Raw genomic sequence first — 13,844 nt, 5'->3', positions numbered from 1 at the left:
TTGTACAAATCTGCAGAATAACTGTACCTAAAATAAATTAAATCAATTCAATTTAAACATTCAAAAGAGATATCTGAGCAAAATGTAGTTTTAGTACATTTTCTGAATTATGGCTATTATGGCTATTATGCTATTTTGCCATTACCCAAAAAAAGAAAGAAAAAAAGATATGTGGTTGACAGTACACTCTCTAAGGTGATATACTGTCATATATATATATATATATATATATATATATATATATATATATATATATATATATATATATATATATATATATATATATATATATATATATATATATATACATATAATCTTGTTTGTAATGTATTAGAGGCATACAATAAAAATCTTATGTGCAGATGGTTGACAATCATTTATTTTGCTGTTATAAGAATGTGACTATGCAGATTTGTGGGTACTGTGCAACAGAAATTGAAGCTTTTGGTTGGTCTGATCTAACCCACAGTTACAATTATAAACATCGGTACTCATCTCAGTTTGCAATGAACATGTATGATAAATAATGTTCAAATTTAAAGGCTGCATTTCCCTACTTTTTAAATTACCAACACAGAAATATATCTGGAAACAGATCTAAATTATCTTAAGGTTTCACAAGAACACAATGAGACAAACACTGAAACAAAAGTACTTAACAAGAACCGCAACTTGAAGTAGTAATAATATCTAAATCTCCATTTCAATTTAAACTCTTGAAACACATTGTGAACTGCAGAAAATATGGATTTTGGGGTTGGCACTGGACACTGTATTGTAGAATATCTTTAAATTAACAAGTAAATTGTAATAAATGAACATGAGATCTCACATTTGTGAATATCTCACTGCCTCCTCAGTGTGCTTCAAAATCAAAATGTTAATGCAATTACATTTTCCATTTTGTGCTTGCATTCACATGAGGCTTTGAAGCCTGGTGAGGTCCTTACAAGTTATATACATGTATCATTTTTTCTTCAAATATGGCAGTAAACAGGACTAACTGCTGCAAATCTCCATTTGCTACTGAGCCATTAGCTTTCCTCAGGGTTTGTCTGTTGTGTGGCCTGTGATTTTAAGGTCCAAAATCTTTTATGACATCTGATATCAGGGGTTTACACATTCTTATGTCAATTTACTGATGGCACATTTGTGTTCTCCAGGGCAGATTAAGTAGAATGATAATCTAATCAAAACCTCATGGTTGAGGTTTTTTTTAAATCATGTGTGTCAATTAAAAATAAATAGGTTCATTATCAGTTTCCCCTGTGCAACTCCAAGGCTGTGAAATTGTTCTTTAGGATGGCAGTTTCTCCTTTTTATTCCAGTTTCTGGTTGAATGTTAGACTGTGGTTGTGCGGGAGGTATATGTCCCATTGCGGAACACCATATCAGAAGCCATACAGTCCTTTGGAAAATCCAGAGGATTACATGTTGCTTGTCTCTTCAAAGCTACAGCACAGTAATCCACCTGCTCTGCATCCAGTCCAGACTCCAGCCACCGAAAACACACAATTCGCTGAAATGAACGTCGGAAATTGTCTGACACAAAGCCGTACAGAATAGGATTGGCGCCACTGTTGGCATAGCTTAGAATGACAAAAAGCTGAGTGACCATGGGATCTGGGGGCCGGTGGAAAACACTGACCAGCTGGACAATGTAGAAAGGCATCCAACAAACAACAAATACTGCCACGACCAGCAGCACCATACGGGTGATCTTCTTCTCGGAGCGCCTTCGTTGAAGCCACCCAGCTTTTAGCCCCACTGCTCGCATTCTGGCCACCATTAGACAGTAGCATAAGCAGATGGCTCCAACTGGCAGTAGGAATCCCAACAGAAAGGTGTAGACCACAAATGCTTCTGACCACACCGCTTCAGGCCACAAGAAGTTGCAGTCCATCCCACCGTCCTGTGCAGGGACGGTGTCTGCAAAGATAATGATGGGCAAGATGACGATGAGTGAAAGCCCCCAGACACATACATTGACTACTTTGGCCACAGTGGGTCTGCGGTAGCGGGCAGCCTTGATTGGGTGGACCACTGCTACGTAACGGTCAATACTCAGCACAGTTAAGCAGAAGATGGATGTAAACATATTGATACCATCCACACTTAGCACCAGTCTACACATCAGTGACCCAAAGGGCCAGTGGCGAACAGCTGCTGAAGTGGCTAGAAAAGGAACACTCAACATGAACAACTCATCAGCAATAGCTAAGTTGAGGATGTAAATGTTTGTGGCTGTTTTCATTTTGGCATATTTCAGAATAACATAGATGACCATGGCATTGCCAGTAAGACCTACACAGCAGACCAGAGCATATATGGATGGGATGATGATTTTGCTGGCGTCAGGCTCTTGGTAGTAGTCCTCCTCATAGTCCATGCTTGTGTTATAGGGTAGCCCTATTGGATAGGATCCATAGTCCTGGCTCCCATTAAAATCCATTGTCCCTTTTGGTGAGTATATGACACCAACTTTAAGGTTCAGTGATGTCAGCAAACAGAACGATAGAGAGCCAAACAACAAAACTTTGATCAATGCTAAGTTATGCGATTCTCTATGTTTGTATAGACAAGGATGTTTTTTTTTAACTAACAATGCAGTGTCCTTGTTATTTTGAAGAAGTCTGTGTAGCAACCTTTAATGACCATCTTCCATGAGCCCAACTGTCAGGTAGCTACATTTATGAAAATACACAGGGAATACAACATGACCTTAAGTTTGCTAAAAATGTTCACATGCCAACATTCCTGAATGACTTTATGTGTGCTTTATTTCTTTGAATGCTAACTATGGCATCGTTACAAAAAAAAAAATAATCAGATAGTGATATTCTCACAGGGAGTTCTGCAGTAGTATACATTTTCCCATTCATTTATCCATGAAAGACCGCATTTCATGTATACATGTAGATATATATGTTCTTAAAACCCATCATCCAAAAAAGTAGAAAATATCCATTGTTCCCTTCTCTCACAGTCCAGATCTCTGTGATTTTCCTGCATCTCTTGTATTTTTGCTTGCCAGCAATTTTTCTTATTGTGACGTCCATTGAGCAACAGAAAAACAGCAATTTCTCTCAATGCACTTACAGTACCATAATTGGATTCTTAGTAAGTCCCTGCATGTCATTCGGTTTTCATGCATGCATAAACATACTTCTTTGCGCCCATTTGTTGTAGACTATAGTACTTACAGTTGATACGATCAAAAGCAAGGTCGGTCAATTTGGAAGCACAGAACATTCAAAATACTCCATCAGTTCTGGCAGATGGAATTATGTTGAGTTTCCACTTATAGATGGTGGTGACTGGCTCCTGGGCTCATGTTGTCAGGTTGATAGAGTCTCACAGTCATTGCAGAGTGCAGCAAAACCACAATGTTCATGCAGAAGCTTCTCCTCCGGATACATTATGCCCCCATTTTCTGTGCCCTAAATTATGAAAGATGTGAGAAAATAAAGAAATGTCATTTAGTTTGCCTCTGGCAGAGACCAAGCACAACATCAAAGTACAAGTGAATCATAAGAAGATCTGACACTGTATTAGTATTTCTGGTAGACCACTGCATGTACCATGAATTTATATCCCTGAAGGTATTCCTTTAAATTATCTGGAGCTTTGCAGTAATGCTTTACATACAAATTACATACGATCCACAAGTTACAAAGCACACCATGTGGTCTATGCCTTCCTTTTGAATGTGAAGCAGAATGATCTAAGGCATTGATGGTCTATACGTGTGTGTTTTCATCTGCTTACCCTGCTGATCAAGGCTAAAAGTTGACTTTCTTACTGTAGTAATTTCTATATGTATCATTTCACAAGTTCAAAATTCTACTCTGTCATAATCACATATGGGCTGTCTGCACCAATACTAATTACAAATAGACCGTGGGTACTAACTGAGAGGAACAGTGGAGGTGTGCTAAATACCCCTGGATATCTATGGCGCCTCTTCTTTAAGTGGCCGAATTCCTCCTTGTGTGTTCCTAATGTGTCATTGTGCACAGACAGGGCTAGGCTGATGTCTCTGTTTCCAGCTGTTCCTGTTTCCTAACCCTAACTTGCAGCTTTATCAGGCTTTATTACTTATGACATACTTTATTCCACCTTGGCATGCTTGGCCAAATCGTTAGTTCATAAAATGTAACAAGTACCCATCAAAATATAAGAGTGATTTCAAAAATATTTGACATCAGCAACAGGTTAAACATTTTTCTTGACTATATTCAACATTTCATAAATGCTGGCCTGACAACAGCCTACTATTTTGTCCCAGATGTAGAGCTTTATGTAGTTATGTGAATACTTGATGTGTTTCCTCTTGATTTAAGTTAGAGACAAGAATCTGCAACGTGTTCACCAATTTTTATTAGTTCCTGTGTCTGTGTAAAGATTTTGGCTCAGGTCAGTTACTGCAATGTCTTATGTTCAACCACTGGGGTGCTGGTAGGCCTGTTCGAATACATTCAGAGAAATTACAACAATGAAAGAAACCTGATGGAGCTTAAAAGATATCAAAGTGGTGCCTGTAGAGAAAGCAAACATCTGTTAACAAGCATGTTGCTTCCACTCAAGCACGGTGCTGTACATCATCTTGTTATAATGCAATGTTGTGCTGGAAAACCTTGAAGCCTGACATTCATATGGATGTCTGGATATATATATATATTAGACATACAGAGCCCTTTAGAACAGTCCAAATGGAACAGCTGATAATTTGCAGTTTAAATTTTACCCCTCCAGAAACATCAATGGATGAATGAGTCCACAGTCTAAACTCGTCCTCCACTCTTTGAAAGCTTTGCTAGCGCCACATCAACCTTTTCTTCCCTTCTGCCAGCTTTAAAAATGGCTGGCAGTCATAATTTCAACGTTGCATTTGAGCTGCTTGATTGTAGGAATTTAATAAATATGTCCGAGAGATAGAGTATGGGAAAAATGATCATTTTCCTGTGCCTTACGGTACATTCATATACAACTAAGGCTGATGCTGTTAGTATTTCTGTGTAGTCCTCACAGCAACACATTTTATGTTAATATTGGAGAGAAAATGTATCACAAATGCTAAGGTATCCATTAGATGAACAAAGAAAGCCTTGAGCTTTTGTTCCATTAGGGAAGAATCATTGAGGATGAAAACAGGCCTTTTTACTACTAGTCAGTTTAAAGATGGCTGGGGATTATCAAGAGTACAAATGTGGATTAATGTGCCTCTAAAAAGTCCCCAGCCATTAACTCCTGCTTGAGTAATGCTGTAATTATTTTTTTTTTGACATTACTAGATCTCTCTCTACATATTTTTGAGGTGTTCTCATCTCATCATCCTCTCTCTGCAGATGTGATTACTGAAGAAAATTGTCTACCTTAGGATGGAAAGAGAAGTGGCTGTACATTGTTGATTGGATCACTGCATGACAATACATAGCTTTCTTTGACATCACATCATCACTGTTATTTGTTGTATTAATGAGTTTAGTTATTTTTCTAACTAACCTTTTTAAAGTAAGGATTTTCTTATCTTATCTTATATTATCTGATCTAATCTTAACACAGCAAGTAACACTGGTTACTGGAGACTGTTTTGTTTTAAGTTTTAAAATACACACCACCATCTCTAAAGCTCACGATGATTAACACATTTAGTTTTGTTTTCACTTGTACACAAGCAGTAATAACATTATGTCACTTTAGAGAAAATTATGATCTGCAACAGTTTATGGACTTTAAATTTTGGTTTCATATTGAAAATGACGTGCTACACTTTTGTATTAAGAAAGTGACTTTAAAGTTCCTTGCTGCTTGCACATCTGTTCAAGCTGAAGAGGAGAGTTAATTGTTCTTACAGCATCAATACGATGGGATGAGAGCTGGGCTTATTATAGACTGGACAACAGTGGATTTAGAATTATTAAGGGCTACTGGACTACCCATCCCAAAAGAAACTCTCTGCTGAACCCAAACCAAAGTGACCTGATGCCTCACATGATTTTTCTAAGATGTGGGGCATCAAGAGTGTTTACAACAGGTACATCAAACGAGCTAGGGTAATATAATGTGACAGCAGGAAACAAAACACTGAAGTTAAAAAAAATAAAATCAAATAAGTACACATCACTACCAGTATGTACTATCACCACCTTGCGAGCTCCACATCAAGCAGGGAACACCTCCCAACAGTATGAATTGGCAGCCCTGGTGGATGGTTCTCAGGCTTCCTGCAGTGTCCTCACCACAGGTTCTGACAAGCCTAAGGCAAGGAGCCTGTCCCTCTCAGGGACCAGGCCACCAATCTGAGTCCTGCATGAAAGAAGTGGAACAGGGTCTCACCGGCCTGAGACAGCAGGTCCCTTCGAAGTGGGAGCTCCTATGGTGTTCACTCCAGGAGAGGTGGAATCACCAAGAACCACAGCATTTGGGGCCAACGGGGGGTCACCATAAGCGGCCTTGCTCCATCCACCTGGATCCTTTGAAGAAGGGGTGGGAAGAAGGTAAAAGGGGGAAAGGCATAGAGCATATCCTGGGGCTACTGGTATGCCAGGGCATCCCATACCAGAGATGGATTGTCGCTCCTGAGTGAAAAGAAGAGTCGACAATGTGTGGACTCCCTCAAAGTGAACAAGTCGACTACTGCCCCGCTGAAGCGATGCTTAATCTCCTTGACTACATGAGGATGAAGTTGCCACGCTCCCAGATGTGGATCCCCTCTTGACTTGATGTCTGCTGCTCTGTTCAATGGTCCTGGCAAATGTACAGCTGTGAGTGAGCAAAAGAGAGGATGAACCCACTGCCACAGTTTGGTTGCCAGCTTGCAAAGAATGGGGAAACCTAGGCCTCCCTGTTTGTTGATGTACGCTGCAGTCACAGTACTGTCTGTCCTCACAATGACGTGGTGATCTCTCAACTTCCACTGGAATTGCTGTAGTGTGGGGAGGACAGCTCTCATCTCCAGAACTAGCCAGGAAACAAGAGACGCCAGAGCAGGATCCACAGGGGACAGTGACCCACTGGCAATTTGCTACCTGTCTTGCATGTTAGACAGCCATCAATATGATTGACACAGACCTGTGTGCAGCCATTGGTGCACTGAATTGTTTGCACATGAGGTCCTTAAAATCAGGCAGAAAGGACACCTGCGCTAGTGTTGTGGGTGCCTCCCTATACTCTTCAAATTGGGAATCCATACTATGTCAAGAACCAATCATCTCAGTAAAGAGAAATGACAGTCCATCATTACTCTAAGAACTGAAGGTCGGTCAGTCCAGAAAATTGCAAAAACTTTGAATGTATCCCCAAGTGCAGTCACAAAAACCATCAAGTGCTATGACGAAACTGGCTCACATGAGGACCACCCCAGGAAAGGAAGACCAAGAGTCTCCTCTGCTGTTGAGGGTAAGTTCATCCGAGTCACCAGCCTCAGAAATGGCAAGTTAACAGCAGCTCAGATTATAGCCCAGATAAATGGCACACAGAGTTCTAGTAGTAGGCACAGCTCTACATCAGCTGTTCAGAGGAGACTGAACCAATCAGGCCTTTATGGTCAAATAGCTGCTAAGAAGCCATTACTAAGGAAAGGTAAGGAAACACAAGGAATGGACATTAGACAAGTGGAAATCTGTGCTTTGGTCTGATGAGTTCAAATTTGAGATCTTTCATTCCACCCGCCATGTTTTTGTGCAACGCAGAAAAAGTGAACGGATGGTGTCTACATGCATGGTTCCCACCATGAAGCATGGAGGAGGAGGTGTGATGGTGTGGGGGTGCTTTGCTGGTGACACTGTTGGGGATTTATTCAAAATTGAAGGCAAACTGAACCAGCATGGCTACCACAGCATCCTGTAGCGACATGTCATCCCATCCTTTTTGCATTTAGTTAGACAATCATTTATTTTTCAACAGGACAATGACCCCAAACACACCTCCAGGTTGTGTAAGGCTCTTGACCAAGAGGGAGAGTGATGGAGTGCTGCATCAGATGACCTGGCCTCACAGTCACCTTTCCTACACCCAACTGAGATGGTTTGGGATGAGAAGGACCACAAAGTGAATGCACAAGGGCCAGCAAGTGCTCAGCATTTCTGGGAATTCCTTCATGACTGTTGGAAAACCATTTCAGGTGACTACCTCATGAAGCTCATCCAGAGAATGCCAAGAGGGTACAAAGCAGTAATCAAAGCAAAGGGTGGCTATTTTGAAGGATCTAAAATCTAAAACACGTTTTGACTTGTTTCACACTTTTTGTTTACCACATAATTCCATATGTGTTCATTCATAGTTTTTATGCCTTCAGTGAATATGTCCAATGTAAATAGTCATGAAAATAAAGAAAAAACATTTAATAAGAAGGGGTTTTCAAACTTTTGACTAGTAGTGTAGGTAACCTGTGGGGCATGGATAAAGAAGCATCCACCTACCCTGACGAGCAGAGGGGTCATTCCCCATACATATGAAATATGTAACTGGGTGGAGACATAGAAAACATCTACTGTCTCTGCATGGTATTCGAATCAGAAAATTTTTTCATCAGCATTTTTATTTGCAGTATTCTGCAAAAATGAATGGAATGATGCACCATACCCTGTAAAGATGCATACATTGTAATACATGTATTTTTAAGACATATTATAGATTTAGATTATTTAGGAACCTAAGCACAATTTTAAGTGAAGTTAGAGCAATAGTGTGGGCGTGTGCATTGCATTTCAGTGTTTTTATTCGGTGTATATCATTGTCATGGAAACGGCTGTAACATATTCCATCACAATGATATTTGTGAGATTGATTCAAATGTGTAATAATATATTTGTGTATTTATATATCTGACAGGAATGGAACACCTGCAATTACAAAGATGGAATAGACTGTGGTGAATTGTCAGTGATAAAAGGACAGTGTGACTATTGACTAAACAGAAGATGAAGGTCAGACAAACTTGAGGCATTTTTAAAAAACCCTTCAGTGCCAGTCTTTCTTCATTTTACATCTGAGTGTCGGCTTGTGCTTGCAAGGAAAATTACATTGCTCTGAAGAATTACCACTGTGTATTCCCCTCAAATACTGTCATTAAGAAGATGTTTAGTTTAGCGCAGACATCCGCAGGACATGTTCATAAACACATTACAGCCCTGTTTAGGCTGACCTTTACTGAATCTGATGATTAACTTTAATTCTTGCGGGTGTATTTATTGAGAACTTACCGTCTGTCTGTAGCTGCAGAAATGGTCCTCTCCTCCCATTCCAGTCACGGTGATGATGAAGGTAGGCTGAAGATGCGATCTTCTCTCTCTGCCGGTCCTCTGGAGCGTGAGAATCTTGTATTTTCTGTCTCCTCCTGCCCATCAGCAGGTGTGTAGCATCAGATGCTGTCTATCAGCATCCTCTGATGTCTGAGCTGCTGAAAGCTGTTCCTCTGCACTGCCTCTCCACATGCTCTCAGCTCCCATTCTGTCTCTCTCTCTGTGCAGTTAGACACTTTGTTTCCATAGCACACTGACATCTCTCTCTCTCAAACACACACACACACACAAAGAGAGAGAGAGACTGTCTCTTGCTCATTCACCCTCCTCTCTCCAGTGTTTCAAGTCTCATCTCTTCCTCTGCCTGCTACATTTTGCTCCCTCAGAAGGAGACGCAGGACAGTCAATTCCATGAAAAATAAATCTAAAGGTTAGGTAAGAGGGGCACTCTAAAGGTGTAATGGGCATAAAATGGAATGTTGCCTTGCATTAAAGGAAAACATTGATATTGAAGATAAATAAGATTGCAGTTCTGATGTGCAGAATAATATTGCACAGACAAGATGTTAGAATTAGCTTCGTGGAAATGTATAGGTGAAAAAAGACAAGTAAACTCACAGGGAAAGATGTGCAGATTTCAGTCAGAATCCTGTCTGTCTGATTGGGCAGGAAGTCAAAATCTGACATTAAAACACTCTGGTGTGATAAGTATGAAGTCAAAAATTCATAAATTGGAATTTTCTAAACTTTCTAATATTATATTAGAAGATAAGCATTTGCCCCCTACAGATGTCTTCTATTTTTGCATATTTGTCACTTTAATGTTTCAGATCATTAAACTAATTTTAATATTAGACAAAGATAACCCAAGTAAACACTGAATGCAGTTTTAAAATCAGGAATTTATTCATTGATGCTGTTGTTAAGATGGGTTTGAAAGCAGGTGTGAGCATAATGTACTACCCTTTTTGGGTGTTAGGGGCTTTGGTGTTGGGAGCTCTGGTGTCATGGACACCAGCTGAGTCAGGTGGAGGTGACACCAAAGTAATACATTTTACAACAGAAGCACACAGTCAATAATCTGTTGGCTACATCATTATCAAGCAACTCATTTTTATGGAAATGCAGTTTTGGAAAGACAGCACTAAATAAAAATCATGAGACTAAACTCGTGAAGGTCCAGAAAAAAAAGCCAATAAATGACATTAAATTATTTTTGTCAAACTGAAATCTCCACTTTTGTTATTTATATACTAATCTACTCTAAGCAGAGATCCAGACATGGTCACCATCTGACAATAAAGAACACTATGTAGTTATTTATTGCTGTTTTTGTTGCATGTCAGAGCTTTAAATGTCTTAGCGACTGATTGAACAACAACCATCTGTCAGCTAATGGAACAAATCCTCTTAACGCACCATCATGAGCCTGTTTACAAACTCCACTGTAAATAAAACCTTCTGCTCTTGCATAAATACATGTAAATATCATGGATTTACAACATTCTGCCAATGAGTGATTCATATTGAATACAAAATGGCACATGCTGTCAGCGCTCTGGGAGTTGAATGGTTATTAATGGTATTATAATGTGGACATGGCCCACCTCTGAGCTAAATAGGTTCAGCAGTGCCAACAGTGGCTTATCATATTTTTTTATTTTTTTGATTTAGTAACAGTTGCTTAATGGCATATTATTCTTGCATGATTTGTGCCTTTGGAATGTGCGTGCGTACCAGTCTATGAATATTTGTCGTCCACGCCGCTTTGGCCAACAGAAAAGAGACACATCTGCAGAGAAAGAGAAAGGCAACATATGATAATGACTGCCTCTCATCTCTCCACATGACACAGTGTTTAAGTTTGCAGAAAGATCTCAGGAAGGCGGGGAAGCAAACTGGGGATCTTCTAGCTGCAAGGCGAAAGTGCTAACCACTAAGCCACTATAACACTTTGCTCTTTGGACATTAACAACAAAAAATAATTACGCTGTTATTAGCTGACACCACAGTTGTTTTTAAGTATGAGCCTCTACCAAAAGGCAGAAATGTCTCTGATGAATGGATGCATGAATTTTTTTCCTTTGCAAAAATATAACCATCCTCATTATTGTTTGCCTCTGGCACCTACTATGGCGTAGGCTGCTCACGAGATCTTTCGAGGCTTTCTGGATTGTGCTATTAATGTTTCTACAGCATCAGCGACTCGTTCTGTACTTTTTATTCTGTGTTTTTTCAGTTGCTATCTAAGCAGATGGAAACCACCTGGAAGGGTGGATTAACATGCAGTCAGCCTGCCAAGGTTACCAGTGAAAAAGAAATAACTAGTCATTTATTGATGTGGCAGTGCTGGTAAAGGTTTGGCCAGTATTAGCTGCAAAAAAGAGGAAAAAAAAGGAGAAAAAACTGTTTAAAGGGTTCAATATGATATTTGAAATAGAAGTTTTATGAAATATAGCATCAACATAGAAGCAATTAACTATCTGCTATATTAAGATATAATTCTAGATAGATAGATAGATAGATAGATAAATAGATAGATAGATAGATAGATAGATAGATAGATAGATAGATAGATAGATAGATAGATAGATAGATAGATAGATAGATAGATAGATAGATAGATAGATAGATAGATAGATAGATAGATAGATAGATAGATAGATAGATAGGACATAGGGGCTCTAGTCATAAACTGTAGTTATCTTTTCTTCATCATGTCACTTCAAAAGCATTATTTTGTTATCCCACCTACTGCTTTCCGTTTTCTTGAGGCTAAAATTATAATTAATCTGTTGTGGAAAAGAAAACATCTTGATTCATTAACTGGTCCCCTTCATTTAGACTGAGGGTTTAGAAAAAATAGCTGCCCCTTGAGACACATTCACACACTGTAGATTTGGGTGTTTTCCATTGTTGTCGATAACAAAGTGTCACAGTGTGTATTAGTTGGGGCCCTGTACAGCAGATGCCGAAGCTGATGTTAAAATAAAGAGGTTTATTACAGACCAAGGGTCCTTGGAGCTGACAGGCTCACTGGCAAACAAAAGGAGATGTGGGCTTGGGCAGGGAAGTCTTGAAAGTAGAAAATCTTTCTCCAAAAGTGTGGTATGGGGAGGCAGTTATGGTTGTGGTGATCTTTTTCCCATGGAGTGGCGCAGAGGGGCAAAGAGCATGTTTGGTCCAAATACAATTTGCAGACAATCTGGCAAACTGTGACTAAAAGGTAGGTGCTTTATGCTGCAGAGGGTGATTAGTGGATCAAGAAGAAGTTCTAAATTAAAGAAGAAGTATTAAGAAGAATTAAGAAGTTGCTGTGTATATATTTTTTGTCATGCACATATTGAAGAATGGACACTAAAGCTGACTTTGACTTTGAGAAAGAAGCCAAGCACATATTGAACATCTGTTGCGTTAATTCTGGTGACATGTGACAGGCGGCACTCGACAGCGTTGGTGGAAAACAAAGTACAAATTGCAAGGTGTTAGGTGGGCTTGTTGCCAACAAATGAAGCAATTTTCTGTTGTTCCAGTTTCCTGAACTTTTGTCTGGTCTGGAGCGCATCAGGCGTTTTGTGTAAGGAGTGTTATCTTCAACACTCGTGATTGTCCATTAGTAATTCATTCCTAAGAGTCAGACTGACAAGGCAGGGTTTTACTGTAACATCTTGAAGTGTCTGAGGGAATACAATTATGTCAAACAACCTGAACTATGGTGCAATGGCATGTGGAATCCCTGGTCACAGCATGGACATTACGCACTGATTTTTTGGCCAGAACAACACAACCATTGCTACATGCCAGAATAGGCTCCCTGCATCTTCAAGTTAAAGAGTCGCCATTTGATGATGGTACTTGAAACACTATATCAAAAATTTGTATGGTACAGGTCACATTGTTGATTGCATGGTGTCACGTGACATCCTGACTCATGATACTACATGCCCATAATGAATGCATGCGATCTGTGCACAGTCTCCACACTTTTTGATCAACCCATAGATTTAGCTGTATGCTAATGTCAGCCTGGGTTAACGTTTAATGTCGATGAAGTGATCAGTTAAGAATAATCTTACATTCTTACCAGACAGTAAAGTGATTTGACTTGCAATCTTAATGGCAATGATTTAATCAAATATTGGCCTAAAGTAAATGCACTGAAATGATTCATGTAAATCCATGTCAGTCCACATTAAGATCCTCTTTTCCCATTTTCAATTAAAGATCTAACGTTAAAGATTTTTTTTCAACGCTCATCATAGCATGGTGTCATGATAATGAGCATCTAGTTGCCATTTCCTGATGTGTTTTGGATCATTAAGACACACAAAGCTCATTTGCACATGTTCAGTTTGCATTGCGGGTTTAGCCAGATAATGTTATGACTTAAAATTATGATGACATTATCTTTTTACATCCTCTTACTTCCTGGATGAAACATTATGTCATTAATCTAAAATAAACCCTTCATTTTCTTGAATGTTTAATCAAGTCTGACCACACCCATCATCATCTGTATTTTTCATGATTTCTCATGAAACGTTAACATTCAGTTTCAAGTTCAGTTTCTTTTACATTCTAGTTAAGTGCCTGAGTGCC

General features: G+C 39.3%; 1 protein-coding gene across 1 annotated transcript; it reads right to left on the bottom strand.

Moving 5' to 3' along the window:
• Positions 1–290: 290 nt before the first annotated feature.
• sstr1b (somatostatin receptor 1b) lies at positions 291–9,572 on the bottom strand. The gene is made up of 2 exons (XM_023263616.3): positions 9,207–9,572; positions 291–3,440 (listed from the first exon to the last, which is right to left on the bottom strand). Exon 2 carries the CDS (start codon positions 2,450–2,452, stop codon positions 1,343–1,345), a length of 1,110 nt encoding a protein of 369 aa, XP_023119384.1. The 5' UTR covers positions 2,453–3,440; positions 9,207–9,572; the 3' UTR covers positions 291–1,342.
• Positions 9,573–13,844: the final 4,272 nt, after the last annotated feature.

This window comes from Amphiprion ocellaris, chromosome 23, assembly GCF_022539595.1.
Source record: "Amphiprion ocellaris isolate individual 3 ecotype Okinawa chromosome 23, ASM2253959v1, whole genome shotgun sequence".
NCBI classification, from domain to species: Eukaryota; Metazoa; Chordata; class Actinopteri; family Pomacentridae; genus Amphiprion; species Amphiprion ocellaris.
The sequence above is the reverse complement of the archived record's forward strand: the minus strand, read 5'-3'. Positions and strand labels throughout refer to the sequence as shown.